General features: G+C 35.2%; 1 protein-coding gene across 3 annotated transcripts in view; it reads left to right on the top strand.

Moving 5' to 3' along the window:
* Positions 1–18,095, top strand: part of SCAPER (S-phase cyclin A associated protein in the ER) — a 167,643-nt gene that overhangs the window by 108,880 nt on the left and 40,668 nt on the right. For all 3 annotated transcript variants that reach the window (XM_085303941.1, XM_085303939.1, XM_085303940.1), the window contains exons 23-25: positions 12–127; positions 8,152–8,275; positions 16,094–16,323. In XM_085303941.1, coding sequence (XP_085160067.1) covers positions 12–127; positions 8,152–8,275; positions 16,094–16,323 — 470 coding nt within the window. The remainder of the gene's footprint in view (positions 1–11; positions 128–8,151; positions 8,276–16,093; positions 16,324–18,095) is intronic.

Here is an 18,095-nt window from a genome sequence, read left to right as displayed (position 1 = left end):
TGTTTCTCTAGAACACAGCAGATCAAGTGGCATTTCGGGTTGCAGGAGGACTGACGGCCCTTGAACATATTCTTCARACAGTGACTTCTTCCACCAATCTCAATACTGTTTCACGGATTACTGTTAAGTAAGTATGATCTGTCCCTCGTTTGCCACTTGGAATTTTTAGATTATTCATTTCATATCATTGATGTAACTGTTACTTCTTCTTATAGTCTAATGCTGAAGTTAAAAGAAAGTATCTAGTGCTGTCTTCTGCACCGCTGTAGAAGGTGAAAGACGTTCTTCATTCAACCTCTAGTTTTAATTCTTTTCATAATTCGCTTATAAATATGCTCCAGAAAGCAAGAAACCATTTCTGCCAATCTGAAATAGATGTAAGATAGACAGTTACTGCATCATAAAATGGGGGAAAACCTCTGATAAATCTCCTTGGATGTTTTTGCTGTTATACAAATGTAGCTGACATGGAGTTTTATTTATTGGCACACAAATTCCTTTCAAGACTAATACATTCTCATACTGTCTAACAAACTTTAAACAATTTTTTTACAGTAATGTAAACACAATATTCTCAATCTTTCTCAACAAAGATTGCCAAAGTAGGACTGTTCCTAAAATGAAAGAAAAAAAAGGAAAGATGCACATTCTAAAAATATAAAGCTGAATTTAAGCAAAGCTTTATGTGGCTTTACTTAAACACACAGTGAAGCTCTTTCCTTTGCAAAACTTACCCTGTGTGGATGACGATCAATTAAAATTCCAGCTTCTGCAAAATTAGAAGCGCAAAGGCTGCGGCTGAGCTGCTTCTCCTAGGACTCCATGAGGATACATCATCAGTGGCAATGGCTAGACTTGTAAAAGAGCATTTTGCATGACTTACAGGAGTAGACCGGTTTCATTCTCTTCAAAGAGCATGTGAGGAAATTGAAAGCACATTTTTTTTCTTACTGTTCTTTCCTAGTACTTCACACCTGTCCCGTACCATATTAACAATAGTTTAGATCCAAAACCACATAGTGTGGTGCTTAAATTCTAATTATTAAGGTATTAAAACATGTCTACAAACAAATAATGACAATATACCCAACAGAATATCTTGGAGTCGGTGCTTTTTATACTTAAAATGTCCTTAACTCTGCTCTGAAAACATGAATGGGCCTTTGAATGGAATTACATTGAGTTATCAGTTTTTCCAGAAATTCTGTTTAATCACCACCTCTCTTTCAGGGGTTAGACATTTCAACCCTTCTATTCTTACATGCTGTGAAGACACATTCTCCTGTAAAGGCAACGTAATTTCCACTAGCATGTGCCGTTTTCACAAAGATGCATCTTTTCATTATTGGATCGTAAGGCAATCTGTCAGTAGCTGGTACATTGAGCGTGGTTTAAATATATTGATATCCTGAAATACTGATTACTTTTTCCTAATTTAATTAGGAAAAAATGCCTTTTTTCTTTTGAAAAATGATTTCATGGCATTTGTGAAAATACAACTAAATAGCGTTATAAGCATCTGAAGGTATTGTACTTTGGAAGTTATACATAGAGTTGCACTTTATTTTGTGCATTACCTTGCTCTAAATCTAGATTTTTTTCAGGCAATATACTTTTGAGCTTGTGTTTCAGCTCAGTAGTGCTGCTGGGTTTGTTTTTTGTTTTTGTTTTTGTTTTTAATCCAGATCCTTTTTGAGGATTGCTAACATAATGCATGTTTATCTCGTCTTTTTATAAGGAGAAAACATTTGGAGAAAACATTTTAGTAAAAGCTTTTTTGATATTAAAAACCTTAAATGGAAAACATAATGTGTACTAGAAAAATCACAATGCATCTTGGGCTGCTGGACGTGGTGCAGATCCTCTGTAGATGGTTTCTGAGATGCTCTTTCTCATACAGAAGAAAGTACTGTGTGTGGAGCCTGTAACTGAGCTGCTGCAAGCAGGCAGCAGTTCCAGAGGGTGTGACTTGCTGCAAACAGCTTGAAACAGRCCCAAGCTTGACTGGTTTAGAGAAACCATTTTTATGTCTATTAGCATGGGATCCCTGAAAGTACTTAAGACAATTTCTTAAAAAGTGTTTCTTTAAATATGGAATACTTGAGAGTTTCAGAAACAAAGAATAGTCATAGAATATACTTAATTCTTTAYGTGGAGAAGAAAATTTGTATCAAATTTGTCCTTTAATTTTTGAAATTCTTTTGAAATTCTTTTTCCTTGTTTTGTGCTATGATATAATTAGATTATTGACTTCTTAAAACTTGAATCTAATGAAGCATCATTTTCTGAGCTTAAAGGCAAAGTAAAACCCTCCTGTGGAAATAAGTTGAATCAAGACCATTTATTAATTGTCTTCCAGCCTTCCCTAGCCAAACATGTTTTGCTGAAGGACACCCCTATATTTAGCTAARATTGTTTGTGCTCTGTTGCAATATTTAACCATTTGTACTCATCCTAAATTGGGAATTTGTCTGTTGTTTTGTGATGAGGGTAAGCTATTTACAAGGAGGTGAGGAGATTACGTGGGCTRTTATCTACATCTCTCTTTCTCCAAAATCCTGGCAGCATGGTGCAGCTCAGAACTTTAATCCCATGTCTACAAGATAAAGCTTTATTAACAAAAGATTTGACAATATGCCTGTTGTTTTGTACTGTCCAGATTGGTAGTCAGACTGGCAGGACAGCAAATGCTGAGAAAAAGATGTGACATTTGTATGAGACAGATGATACATTTGACATTGGGGCAATTTTTTTCCTCTTCATATAAAGCACTGAAAAGGGGGAAGGGAAAGCATGGGATTATAGTAGTTTTTTATTGATGTTAATGTGTGAATTACTGTCCAACTACATTATTTCTTAGTGTTTTGTAGTTTTCCTGATATTTGTTCAGAGAGTAACATGTAGTCAGCAGATTTTCAAAGAGTTTCAGAGTTTTATGAYATTTTTATATATGATATGTTATTTATCTTTTTATTTATGATATTTCTTATATTTATGATATTTTTGTCATATGCTTCTACTGAAAAGCAAATGGGAACGGCATAGCAAAACAATTTCATGACTGAAGATCAAGACCTGAATGTGATCCCCGTCGTCTCTGGTGCCTTGCGTAAGGGCACCTCTTTTAGCCCCTTTGTGCCATGATGTATTTGTAACAAATCTGCTAACAGAAGAGTTGGGGTTTAACGAATTAACATCTGTAAAATCCTTTGAGTTCTTGGCTAACTAGCACTTTTAAATACAAATTAGCAGTAGCTGTAATGAACAAAGGAGGACTCTTGTTGCAAGTTCAAACATGATAGAAACTTAAGATGTTTTTATTACCATGTATCTTCTCTATTCATAGAACTTCCTGCATTGTTCATTTAAAGCAATTATCATCATGATAAAACAGCTTGGACCAGAATTATACATGTAATAAGTAGAAAATAGTGCCTGCATATTACTATGGATAGGATTTATACAAATAGGTAGTATTTTCAATAAAAAATAGGGATTATGAGATAAGAAGTGTTTCCATAAGTTGCTCTTTGTCATTTTTACTTGCTTTATGAGTGTACCTTTCTTGACCTACACTGTCACTGTTCATGCATTTCCGTAGGATCGTTCCCAAATTTTATTACCTGAAGTGGAAAACAAGCTTTCTTACCTCCTTGCAAGGTTACTACCTCTAGAGAATCATTCATTGWAAACTATCAGTTGATACAAGGATGTAGAGATAGTCTAAAAAGAAYGATGTCTTTGTAAGTTCAACACCCRAAACCTGTAGTGTCTTCTCTCTTTATGGGGTGCTCTTGCTGTTTGTCTCAGAGCTGGATTTCAGGCTGACAGAGCTCAAGGACCAAGCGGTATTGCCTTAACATGCAATATATGGACAAATTCTTTTAACGAAAGGATAATCTCTTGAATTGTGATGAAATTTCTTGATTGAGAGCCAGATTTTGCAATGGRGGTCTGGAGAGGTCTATCAGATCCTATCATACCTGTAAACATCAAGGGTAAATTAAGTGTTTGTTTGTCACTTGCCTTATAATAGTTTATTCAGAGTATTCAGAGAGTGGGATTCAGAATGAGACTCTGGTCTAGTTTTGGAAGCATCTTAAAGGAGAACTTGTGATGGGTTTTCTCTTCATTAATTATGTTACACATTGGAGCCCATTTTTTAAACAGATAACCTTAAATAATGTATTTTTTTTGTTTCAACTGATAATCACAGCTTGATTCATTAATCATTCCACTATATGATCATTCTCTCCAGCTTTTTTGGTAAAAGCTGACTTCCCATTTCCTCTCAGCTCGGTTTTAGCAATATAGCAAATAGCAATACCAATTGCTTTCTTTCSCCATCAGAGCGCTGCAAAACATTCAAACTCAGTAAAAACAGTAGTTCACAACCAAGTAACCCATCCTAAATTTGGTAATGTTTGATTTTATTATTTCACAGCAAAACAGAGGTTTTTGGGTGGATTTCTTCATCAATAATCAAAGTGTTTTCATTTACAATCTCCTGAAGTTGAAATTCCTCTAAAATGCTTTATATTTGAAATAGGTAATATTATATATTGACAATGCCTTGATTTTTATAGAGCAGAAGTTGTGACATCTCCCCTGCATMTCCTAACGCACTACCATGGATTAGTTGTGTGGCTGGACACTATTGCTTTCTCAATATTGGAGAGTAAAGGATGCGGTTTGTCAGCTTGTTGTTACTAGACAGATTGGGGAAGGTGGAGATGTACTAGCATAAAAGAAGATCACATGCATACATACAAACGGTTGGGATCTAGTTTGAAGATGCTGATTGAAATGAATCCTCTTCCTATTTCTTTTATGTTTATGCAAAATAAATGTAATATACAGATGCGTATTTTTGTCTAGCTTCAAGACAGGTTTCTTTTTTGGATCAAAGTTTATGTATTATAATGAGTGTTTTTATAATTGGATCTACCCCAGAGGAAAGCCTTACATCACAGGGTAGACTTCTTATGTGGTTTGAGTATACATGCTGTCTAACAGCTTTAAAGCTGATTTGTGAGTGTGATACAAAGTTTAGAGCAACATCAGTAATCGATAAACAGCTGCTTTACGYGTGAGGCTCAGACTTCCTTGCTTCAACAGAGTTTTGATATCGCTTGAGATACCAGTTTTGTAATTACGAGCAATTAGAGCTTTAAACAGGCAAAACCCCYAAAGTATTCAGTTTTTCAGCCTACAGAGTTTAACTGGTAGTTAAATAAAGTTCTTGCTTGACATTCGCAGCGTTCTGCGCTCGTCTGGGAGGCCTCGTGCGGAAATGGTGACAGTTGACAGCTGCTGTTCTCTTAATAAGATTAAAGTAAAGAAATTAGTTGTGCTGTGTTTAATCTGCCATTTAACACTGCRGACCACCTGGGGACTGCTTCTGTGCTGACGCTTCCCATTTGGAATTTAAAAAAATTGTAGGGCTGAATCTTAGTTCCGAACATGTCTAAATACATTCGAATCATCGCCAGGCCAAGTTAGCAGCCTTATGATATCAATTAAAAGCGCCCTTCGTCTTGTTGTGAAAAATTAATTTGACATCCATTTGCTTATGCCCCCTTTTCCGATGTAATATTTGAATCTCTGAAAATTCAAACACTTTTTCTGACGTAAGAGTCATCTGGGAAATAAAAAAGCAGGATGCATTATTGCCATTGGATTTGTTCTGCATGTAAGTGGGAAGTTTCTGTTTTTCAAATGTAAAATAAATCTTTCTCTTGGCAATTTTGAAAATACCATATGTAAAGGACTTTATTGATGTGAATTAACTAAATCACTTTACAAAATTTTGAAACGCTGTCAAAATATGTTAACCTACCAACCTCAAATTTGGCACTTTGGAAAAATATATTTTTAGATTTAAATATAATTAGTCTTTAAAGTAGCTGGTAACAAAAGAAAGGTGGTGATCTAAAACATTTTCTTTTCAGCTGAAAATAGAAGTTACCAAAATAATTTCATCTCTCTTTCCACATAAATATGCACGCTCACTTGGGGGATAATCTGCCRTAAAAAGTAAAAGTAGGTGCCTAATGAATTTTTTTTTCGGTATTACCAAGGAAAGTGAAATAAATATATATCTTTAAACAGTTGGAATAGGAACGAGAACCTTGTTGCAAAGCATSTTTTTTAATAAAAAGCAATATAGATATGCAGCATGCTAATTGAGTTTTACATAGGTGTTATCATTGTAGGATGAAAATTAGGTGAAAGAGGTGAAAATTAAGCTTCCATTGCTCAATGAATAATGGTTGAATATTGTGTTCCTGCCTTGTGAAGTGCAGATTGCAAATGATTTAATTAGTACATTAAAATTAATTAGCAGTACAGTAATAYTAATATAATTAGTAATGTCGTGATGTGTCAGAATATTAACAAGTGAACACTACTTACGTTCTTCACATTTTTAAAGATCAGACTGAACAAAGTAGTGCTCCTTTTTAAGTAAGGAATTACTTTTCAAGCTGAAGAAGAGACAATTTAGAAACACAAAAGAAAAACTTTTACCCTAAATTTTCTGGCTCCTGAGCATCTCCAGCCTTTCCTGCTGGAGAAATGYGATACCTGGGCAGCAGACGCTGCCGTTCGCCCCTCTGGGAGCGCGCGATGTCACCAGCGGTCATAGCAATATATTGTAACTAAAGCAGCGTTCCTTTCTTATATAAATAATTTTGTTTAAAAAAAAAAGCTTCGGAAAAAACCAAGCATCAAGCCCAACTGTGTTTTTAGAAATATATTAGTCTGCGTTTTGTAATGTTAGAAACCGACTTCGTTACCTCTCTACGATAACTTGTTGGTTGTTGCTGYCGGTCCCCCTTGCGTATGACTTTTCGACAGTGCTAACGATTCATCTTTTTTTTCTTTTATTGAGCCTATTTGAATTTAGTTACATTTTTTATGCTTAAAAAATCAAAGTTTTTTCTCTTTAGTTTACTTTAGACAAACAACTCGAATTGCTAACCATCTTTATTTATTATTGTATATATTTATGATGTATTTGTGTTGTGCGTCTGTGTGCATACTTGTATAATAACAGTGATAGTTTTTGTGGTAAGCAAAGTCCAAGAAATGAATTTTATGTTTATTCTAAAGCARTGTTATCCCTGGTCAGATTTATCTTTTCTGGGAGTAAATTCTCTAGGATTGGTCCCAGCTTCTCTGGGAATGGTGTCTTGCGAAGAGCACTTAGTTTGAGCGGATGCAAAGTACTGCACGTGGCGCAAAGAGTGCTTGGGCATGTTGGGCATAGCTGGGAGTGTCTGTGGCTCGCTGTGCTTGTGACTTACTTTCGGCTCTGAGGACTGCAAGCTGCTTTCTTTTCTCGCCCGACACGAGCGTAGGTCAGTTGATGCTATCGTAGTTTTACACTGACATTTAAAGACTGTACTTCGTGCATCAGTGGTTCACCATGTGTCAGTAGGAGTTTCTGGAAAGGAATTCAACCTGCTCAGTTTTGTTTACTCAGAATAAATTACTCAACTCTCTCTGTTCTTTACTGCAGAATCGCTTCTCTCTAAAGCTGGTCCCAGTGTAATGTGAATTATTTCATACAGGTCTTTGTACTTTTTTTTTTTTTTTTTTGAATACTGTGCTAGCAAAGATTTTTTATACTCACATTATTTGTGATCCAACCATAAATCACAAGAAAAGAACATTACATGTCCAAATTATGCAATTATCTGATACTCTGTATAGGTTCGGTCGTGTAGTACTTCTCTAGTATGCCCATAAACTTATATTAGATTTTTACTGAGAAAATGCTGAGAATGCTTGCATGTGCATGCTTATGCTTACAAAAATGCATTCGGTGCCTCATGTCACATAGTTCAGGCTTCTAAAAATTGTGTATTCCAAGGCACATCAGTTAGTTTGAAACCAAATTCTGAATATAGAAGAATCCGGTAGCCATACAGTACATGACTTCTGATTATTATGGCCTCACTATATTCAAGTCAATATTTATTTATTTTATTTCACTGTTAATTTCTTGTTTTACTTCGAATCTAACTTTAAGAAAATAAATTACTGAAAGGTGGTAATTTCATGTTCTTCCCRCCAATATATTTGCTTTTAATTTACTGAAGGAAAAAAAGTAACTTTTCTTTTCTTYCTTTCCTTCTGATCTTTTAGGTCACTCTGCAACGCAGTAAATGCTTACAGCCTGACTTGCAGTAACTGCACGGAAAACTGCACCTATATTCTTTTTAGTAATAAGATCACTTTTCTAATGGACCTGTTGATGCACCAGTTTATGGTATGTAGAATATTTATCTTAATTTAGAAAACTATTTGTACAGTTCACAACTGTCATAGAGTACTTGAGGTGTAGAACACGAGGGAAAATGAGAGAGTCAAGGCTGGAAATAATAGGGACTTTTTTTGCTATGTGCATTTGGGAACTGGGCATCTACTGTATGTCCATATGAACTGATACACTTCTGCTAATTAATTCTGCAAAAGAGTCTATACAAGGAACTGCAGTGAGTGGAGAGTGTTCTAATCTGTGGTTTTCTTCTTCAATTTACCCTGAAGTAATATATAAAATATAGACTGGTCTGAGTTCTGTCTGTGTGTTTGATTCTGRTATGTTTCAATATCTGGAGTATAAATCAGTTCAGTATCTTGCTGTAGTTTGATTTGCTAAAGTGGTTCAACAGCAGGCCTCTTTAACTGTGAAAGTTTTAATTTTCCAGTGTTTCATTTAATTTGAAACATCATTAAATATTTTATTTGAAAACTCATTTTTAATTCATCGTGACCTGCTCATCATGAGATATTTAGTCTTGCTTTTCTAGTTATAAATTGTGTGTATGTATTTCCATGAGCCAAGCAGTTTGTTAATTGAAAAGTTATGTACGTACCTTAAATAATTTACATGGCTCTGTTCAAATCAACAAGCCAGAGGACTGTTGACGAACACTTTACAAAAGATACTCCAAAGGGCCCCGACGCAAACAAAGCGAAGCTGAGCACGACCTGCGCAGCGCCCGCTGTGGAGCTGCCGGCTCGCTGCTCTTCACCAAACCTTTCCAAGAGGATTGCAGGTATCAGGTTGCACGCAGCTGTTGCGAGCGGTGCTGGCATGGTGCTGGGCCAGGCACAGCACCGCTCGCTCTCTGCAGAGCAAGCCAGAGCACAGGTTCTGCAGTTAATTACTCAAGAGACACAATCCATCAGTGCTTCACAAGTGATGAGATTCATTCGGATGCCAAACGCTTTCCCCTTTCTCAGWGTAGCAGTGTGCATAGCCCCACCTGAGCTTTTCCTGAAGAAATACTGAGTGTATTTCTCGGCAAATGTCAGCCACCTGGACATCAAAGATGGTGCATAAGAAAACTTCACTGTGCTTAGAGCTCGTCTCAGTCTGTTGCCAAATATTACCCTTGAACTGCAGCAAGCTGTAATTAAAGCTTAATGTTGCCCTTGATCCACAGTGGGCTTTTATTTCCTTTGCATAAAGTCTCTCTATTATCTTCAGGCAAAATTGGCCCTTAAACTAGCATATCTTCATAATTTCATGAAATACATATTCAAGTAATTCATAAAAAAAACATAGTACTGCTTTTCTGACCCTAACCTGTCCTTTTTCTTTCCCTCTCTTGAAAAGACAATAGATCAAGTTTGAGTTTTTCTTTCTTTTCTTTTTTAAGAAGGAAAAAAAAGACACATGGCCAGCACTGTCTAATTTAATCACCAAAATATTAACAGACACCATCAGCAGACCCATCTAAAGAGTTTAACTTTCTGCAGTATTCCTAACTTGGTGAGCTGTATGGTGCTGCCTTTACTCATGTCATGTGTGTTGCCCCCTGACTGTTGGAAAATAAACCCAAATAATATCAAGAGTAACAGATGAGAGCATATATTTGCAGGGCACATTAATAAACAAGTAGAAGTATGCTAGTATTTGCTGAATGCAAAACCAGAAAGAATAAAGTTTGAGAAAACCTTTCTATACATTCTTAAATGCAACAAATCTCAACCTTGCATCCAAACAACTTCATATGGGTTTAGTTTTGCTTTTATTCGTCAAAATATAATGCAATGATTATATAAGCTRAAATTCAGAGCTATGTATTTTTAAGAACTGAATTTAAAAAATCTTTTTTATTGGCAACCAAATATTAATTTTCTTTACATAGATATAATATTTTTCTCGTTATAGAAAGTATTACTTCAGGAACTGCGTAAAAGAATTTTTTTTTCTCTAATGAAACTTTGCGTATCAATGGGAAATGGATAGAACATCATTCGTAGATTATTTCTTGTTTTTCATGACATCCCACCTGCCCCAATTAATTATTTGAAGTTTCCTGCTTAGACCTTCCTCCTGTTTATCTCATACCTGAGAAACTGGTAGAAAACTTTCTGCAGGTATTTCTTATTATTTTGTCTTTTTTAATCTCCTTACCTCAGGCTCAGGTAATGTATAATTCACGGRCTATCAAAGTCTGTAGTACTCTGTACTCCTGATTTCAATGGTTAATGGATCAAACCTCTCTACCTACATTAAYGGAAGTCTTGTGGTTATGCTGGAACTTACCTACAAACTGTTATCTCTGCTCTTCTTTGTCTCTTGTAGCTAGAGGATTGTTGTGAAATAATGAGAGCGTCTATGATTGTATGTTTTGGAAGGTTTTACACTGAGAGAAATGAGTAATTACGTAAGACTGTAGTAAGCATGTAAGGATAGTTTTTTAATTTGTTTGGATTTTTTTCTAGTCAAGTGACAGCTGTCAAATAATTTTCCATTATGATATCTGAAAAGAGCCATTTGTATAAACCATACATTTCTGCACATACATTTATAAATCATTTTTATCTGCTTTATAAATAGATTGATATTTATCTGTTACAGATAACTGTCCTTTTAAGATTTCATGATAATCCATGAAAGGCATGACAATTTGTTTTCTAACTATGTGTTCTCAGATAGATCAAAAGGAAACTTTGCAAAGCTTTTCAGGATAACAAGCTGGACAAGACCACCTTGTCAAATAAAATGTCTTAGAAGATTTTGTTCATTTATTCAAATCATAGCACACCTGCTGTTATCAGTTAAAGCATAATACAAATCTATACTTATTAAGAATTACAAATGGAGACATTATTGTTACATTTTTTCATTCACATCTATRTGCAAAATTTACATGCACATATTATATATACATGGATTCTTTTTTACTTTTTTTTCAAATCACACGCTACATAGAATTATAAATCACTATCTTGAGACAGAATCACTGCTAAGCACTTGGTTTATTCACATGCATTGTTAATTTTCTGCACATAAATTCTTTTTTAGATTGTTTTTTCTTTCTGCTTAAGATTAATTGCTGAAGGCCAGAATCAGATTGTTTTTATTCCAGTACGTAGATAACTTCATATAAACACATTACATGTACGCCTGACCTCAGAATCAAAAAGCAGTCAGGATAGTGTAAAAATTCTTACAAGTCTCTTTCCAGCAGTCTGACTTTCCAGAGTTGGTTACCATTTATATCCTTGGGGCAGATTTTGAAAATTTTAATTGGAGTACTGTATGAGTTGTTTCTTAAGGCGGTCTTTAAATGCCTAATATCTGAAAATTCTAAATAAAACATCATTAGTGAACATAAAAATATGTGAAATTAACATTGCAATGTAAGCAGAGATCAAATATCTAAACGTGAGTTGCTTGTTACATTTTTCTTCTCCAAAATCCAGTGCTTAAATGTGGGGTCTGCATTATTGACAAATAGCCTATGAAGTATTACTCATAAAGTACAATCAATTTGATTGGATTTAAACTRCTCTGGATATCCATAGCCATCGAAGTAGTTTTTCTGCCCCATTTATTCCCTGGAACGTGCTGCCATCTAATTTGGATGCAGTGCTACTTAAATGTGACAGTCTATGTCCTCTACTGTTCGCCAGCTTCTTAAGCATCTGTGGTCATTTTTTTTGAATCTTCTATATGCAACAGCAAAGGCGGTTGCATATTTGTTTGCGCTGATGATGACAAATTGCAAATGCATAGGCATTTCAGTGCTTCTCAGCTGATTTAGTCTATTTTGAAATTACATTCCTGTTAGTTTTCAGTCTCCGTAGTGTTCAGGCCTTTTAACAGTGTTATGGGAGGTGCCCACTTGGAAGATTTTACAAGACATGGATAAGGGGTACAATATAGCCACTTRCAGGAGATGTCGACATGAAAATATAAGTCATCTGCAGGGTGTTGACAATACTCCTGATCCATAGTAATTCAGCTGTGTGGAGAGGGTCTACCCTCCAGGTCACTCTCCCAGTCTCAGAGTTGCTTAAAACACCCGCTTAAAACTCTCTGGTTTCCGTTTTAGTTGGGAACCTGAAGACCAGCRCCTGAATGTATCAAGGTTGGTGGAAAAGTACTTCAGATGGCTGTCAGCTCTATGAATCAGGCCATTTCCAGTGCCATCCAAAGGCATCACTCAATGGTGGCAAAGTAAAAAAGCACAAAAAGTTAATGCTCTTTTCTTTGTTTTTAATGAGGTAAATTTAAAAAGTCCAAAAACTTACTTTTTGTAGCTTTGCTCTCCAGTGGGAAGCCAGTAGGTTAATCCTGTAGTAAATGTTTAAGAAGGGCTAGGATAGAAGAAATAATGATGTGCTTTTAAGTACTGTGAAGTAGGGAGTTAAATAAGTAGAAGCTTTATCTGCACCATCTTAAGCTCCTAGACTATGCAGGCGGCTTCTATTTCTTTAGTTCATTAGTTACTATGTAGGAAGTCGGACATCTGATAGACGCTGTTTAAAAATGTACATTTTCCAGAATGTTTTTGAGGCAAGCCCAGTGACTTAGCGTGCAGAAAGCACAAAAACGCCACTGTTTGTGGAAGAAAAATACAGTGTAATTGGCCTAATGAACAGAAAAGGGGACACTGCAGAAAGCTTTGAAGAGCTTTCCATTCAGGTTTAACAACTCAATATTTAAAATGATTCATGGCTGGGAAGGATTCTCTCTTTACGAGGAAACTAAAAACATAAATGAGTTTTCCGTTACAGAGCTTTACTTGTTAACTGGAAACTTTTTCTGTTAACACACATACACACACACAMAAAAAAATGTAAAATGTGCACTGATATACAGCTATAGTTGTGGTGACACGAGTCAGTAGGAGTTACATTCTCAACTGTATTAAAAGTGTGCCTAAGTGCTTTACTGGACTGGAGCCATATATTTCAGCATCTTGCCAGATTAAATCCTAGATGCTGGGCACAGCTGAAGAGCTTAGGGCAGCTCTGCCCGAGCAAGGGATTCCCTGTGCAGTGGGGATTCTCTGCTGAATGGTTTACGGGTGCGGTATCGTGGCTGAGAAGCTGGTCATCAGCGCCTTTTTGTTCAAGAATTGATCTAAAGAAAGTAGGAGTCAGGATTTTGCCCAGCATAGGTAGTCAACAAAAACCTTAAAATAGCCTTGTGTTGTTGGATGAGTTGAATAGTTGAGCACTGGTTGCATTTTCTCCTATTTTTCTCGGTGCTTTAGAAACACTTTATACCAATTACTTGACAAATCAGTTTAAGTATGTAATTGTACCAGTCGATTTGTCAGTTAAACTATTAAAACCTGTGCTTAGAAATATGAATGTGGAACGTTTTAACCTTACTCATTCATAGCCTATGTTCAACAAACAGTAGTTTTTCTTCATATAATTAATGTATAATCAACACAAAAATCAAATCAACAAGCAAAATAATACATCATTTTACAAACATCCCAATTAATTTTGAACATAAATCTTAATGCATTTTCACACTATCCAATTAATTATTTCTTCCATAGAAGAACTGATTTTTCATGACTCATTGAATTCATATAAACAGAAGATATTCAGCATAGCAATGAGTTCAATTTTACCTATTTTATGTAAAAGGGTATTTGCTTCTATGTCCTCTTTGACATACGTGGTGTAAAAAAAAAATTGCTTTCACTTGATTTTAATAAACACTATCCCCAATAATCAAATCAGAAAAATCAGTTTTGCAGTAAATTTTTAAATTGTATTAAGAATACCAGATCTATTTATTTTAGAAAGTGGGAGGACAACTTTATATTAAAGCATGAATTTGTGTAACTAAGGGCAAATACTTAAAAAGTATAGCCCTCAAATATGTATTCAACTAGAAGAAAAAAATCCTGATTATAATAATAAATGGAATGCTGTAAGACAAAATATTACTAAATCTTTTAAGAAATAGGTTAGATAGATACCATTTTGTTATCTTAAGTGAAAAAGAAATGAGTAGCGTTTGTTAGTAAATTTTAAAACTTGGTGTTCCTAGCACAAAGTTGCCACATTAAATTGATTTATACATTATAAAGCATAATCCATCTATTTCACTAAGCAATTAGAACCATTAGGCATGAATTATGTTAGTCAACATAAGTTACTGGAGCAACATAATACTATTTTTCCTATTGAACCTGAGTAAGCAGCTAAAGGCTTCTCACTTGCTGACTTGGCTCATCACCAGAAGCAGGCTATTACAATGAGTTTTAAGTACCAACACAAGGCTCAGAGCTAATGAATAATAAAGAAATGTGCATGTTGTTCTTTGTCACCAAGTGTTACCAAATCCCTCCTGATACCTATACGGGGAGGAACAGTATTCTGTTCTGACCTCACTTATTTACCAAATATAAATGATTTTAACTTGGAACAAAAATAAAATTTCAGCCAATATTGATTACTAGTTTACAGCGTTGAAGGTTTCAAGCTGTCTTGCAATGTTGCCTCCCCAGAAGCCTGTTACTACGTAGAGCCCAGCACTGTTAGTGAATTTAGCAAGCAGCTGCATATCTTGATTGATCCATCTACACTGCCAGTGTTCTGCCTGTAAAACTGGGCATCTTCCATACACACACTTCACTTACGCTTCTGGCAGTTTCTCCCTGATCGAGAGGAACTTCACCTGCTCATCCTCCCTAACTGCCTTAAAACAGCTATGTACTACCCTCTTGTTTACCTCAACAGTTAATGAAATTTGTTTTGAATCGAATTATGCAGAAGCTAAGGAGCACAACTGAATTCCTACTTGTAGACTGGAAAAATTTTGCATTCTGCACTATACTTTGTCACTGTTACCAGATGAAGCCTCTTACAGTATGGCATAGGGTTGTCTATGTCTACTCTTCAGATATTTCAGTATACTATTTCTAAGGGCAAGGTAGTACTAGTTCCTTTTTTATTTTGCTTTTGTTTTTGTAATTCTTCTAACATTAAAATTCCACTCAAAATACTTTGAAAGGATCCATAGATTCTTCTTACTCTGGGATTAAATTTCAGTAATTGCTTGTGCCTTTTTTTTTTTTTTTTGCTATTGAGGAGAAAGTCCATAGGGAATTAGACCTCACTGCAAAGATCATTCCTATGGCTATGAAGTATATTGCCTTTTCCTGTGAAGAACCACAGCTGTACCTGCTGTATCACAGGAACTTAGGCCTTTCAAAATACTCACTTTTGCAGGGTTGGTCATCTTGAACACAACTGTTGAGTAGCYTTCTGATGCTATGTCATGTTTTTCCACAGTCAAGCAGGGGATTACCCACAGCAGTAAAGGCTCTTCTTTCCATGGCGAATAACTGTCTTTCCTGTGTATTATTGAAGACTTTGTGTATCCTAGAAAATTAATTTATCTTTGTGATAACACAATGCAGTGATCAAAATGAACCATCTTATTAGTTTGTTTATTCCTGGTCAATTTTTAAAAGTAATTTTTGCTTACTTACCAAAAATCTTGCCTATATATAAGAACAGCACAATTATAATAGTGAAATGCTTTGCTACTGTAAGGTTTCCTTCTGTTTTCATATACTAAATTCCAATTTGACTTGTTTTATTTATTTTAAATTATATTATCTTCATAGGGGAATATAAACTCCTTTTTTGTGCCAGAAATACTTTAATGTTCATATTCAGCACYGCCAGAGTACGTTACTTCATTATTATGTTTTGGTTTGCTCATAAGCAGCTTTCTAAATGTTCCTCTGCAAATGTTGATTATTTTTACTGAATTACAGTTGTTTTTTGTCTTCTTTTTCGCTTTACTTAGGTTAATGTTCCAGATGACCATAATGCCACTTCAGGCAGAAGTGCAAATAAGCAAATATTTGAAGGTCTAACAACGGGACTTCTCAGGATAACTGCTGTGATTTTTGGATGTCTGATCTCCAGCTTCCCAGACAGACACAACCACTACAATACACCAAAGATGATACAGGAAGTGAAAAGCAAATCCTCCCAAGCTGAAGCCTTCAACAGCAGAGTCCAAGACCTGATCAGGTTAAAAAAAAAAAAAAAAAAAAAAAACTTTATCACAGGGGGAAAAAATTACAATAACTTAAGAAAGGAACAAACTGCTTTAACTTAGAAAGAATAGTATGTATGTATACTTGGAAAACAACTGGAATGCTACATTCTCAAACAAAGCTGCTCTTTGAAAAAAAAACTACTGGCACAGAAATACAGGGAACTGAGAGTCTGATTTAATTTTAGACTTGATTTTTTCAGTATTCACTTTGGAGAATGAACTACGTTTCTATATTTATCTGTCTCTGGATTACTGAGTGTCTGCAGAAGGTAAAATGCTTTGTTTTTATGTGACCTTCTGTAGATTCGTATTTATTTATCTTAGCTTTCAGAAGTTGTTTATGCATCCAAGTATATGGTCTGACCAAGTCATTCTGACCTGTATTGCTGTTCTCTTTGCTTGCTTTGCACATTTTTAGTGAGTGCTAGTAGCAAATATCACTAGTATGATTTTATCTAACYATTAGATAAATATAAGTAACCTCAATATTAATCTCTTCTATATACAGCAAGTCATGCAACTCCAGCTCTAGTTATTATCATTTATTTGTAATTGCTGATGGCAAGTCTTACCAGTAGAGACTGAAGTGAAGAAGTCATTGAGTACTTCTGGCTTTTTCATGTCCTTTGTCACCAGGCCCACATTTTCCCTAGCCCTCCTTTTATTGCATATATAATTGTAGAAGCCTTTCTTGTTGCCCTTCACATCCTTCACCAGATTCAAGTCCAGATGGACTTTGGCTTTCCTCACACCATCCCTCCGTGCTCAGACAGTCTTCTTGTATTCCTTCTGGGCTGCCTGTCCCTGCTTCCACCATGCATACACTTGCTTTTTACGTTTGAGTTTTTGCAGGMACATTTATTTCATTATATGTAACTCATGGTTTGCTTTTTGTTTTCCTTCTACCCCTTCCTATAAGTTTGTATTTTTTTCCTCAAATTTTAAGAGCCCAACATTGCTTATGTTTTCACAGAAGTTCCTAGAATCTGGTCTTACCTCTTTCTCTTTTGGGATAGATATTTTATGGTGTTAGATTTTTGTCACTTGTAGATTTTTTCATTTTTTTAATTCCTCTGATGAAACTCTATATTCTTTTCATATAATTTCCAGCCTTAGGGAATTTGTGTGCCTTAGCATTTGTCTTTTTTGGAAACACTGGGACAAATAGTACATTTGGTTGTTCAGTAAGGTCTACCTCTTCTGCCCAGTTCCCTCCTTGACCAATTTGCTGCACTGACCTCTTGTTCTTTGTCTTTAATTTGTCTTACTCTATTATTGTATCACTTTTATTTCCAATTTCTTATTTTTAAATACTTGTACTGTTTCAGTATACTAATGTTTGTTATTTTCAGCCTTTTGTCTAGATTATATTTTATGCAATACTTCATAATATAATCTTTCTTACAATTAATTATTTTTTACCTTTTTATTTGTTCAAGTAGACCTTTTTTAATCCTTGCATTTTTTATTGCTGGATGGCATGTATAGCACCCTAATAATCTATTTCTGCACCTTTTTTCTTTYGTGTCCTTTCCCCCAGTTGTTTCCTGTAATTGCCTTAGAATTGGTTTCCATAATTTCCATGTTTTCTCTAATTCTCTGTGCCACCTGTGTGTGCAGATTGCCTGTATGATTCTGCATATCATACACACATTGATGTAAGTCAATATATAATGTCATAAAGATTATCCAGTGCTTCCTATTAATCCGATTTCAACTCTTATAATGTAGATATTTTTTAATT

The sequence above is a fragment of the Rhea americana genome, unplaced genomic scaffold, assembly GCF_003343005.1.
Source record: "Rhea americana isolate MKP2758 unplaced genomic scaffold, rheAme1 scaffold_201, whole genome shotgun sequence".
Classification (NCBI taxonomy): domain Eukaryota; kingdom Metazoa; phylum Chordata; class Aves; order Rheiformes; family Rheidae; genus Rhea; species Rhea americana.
The sequence above is the reverse complement of the archived record's forward strand: the minus strand, read 5'-3'. Positions and strand labels throughout refer to the sequence as shown.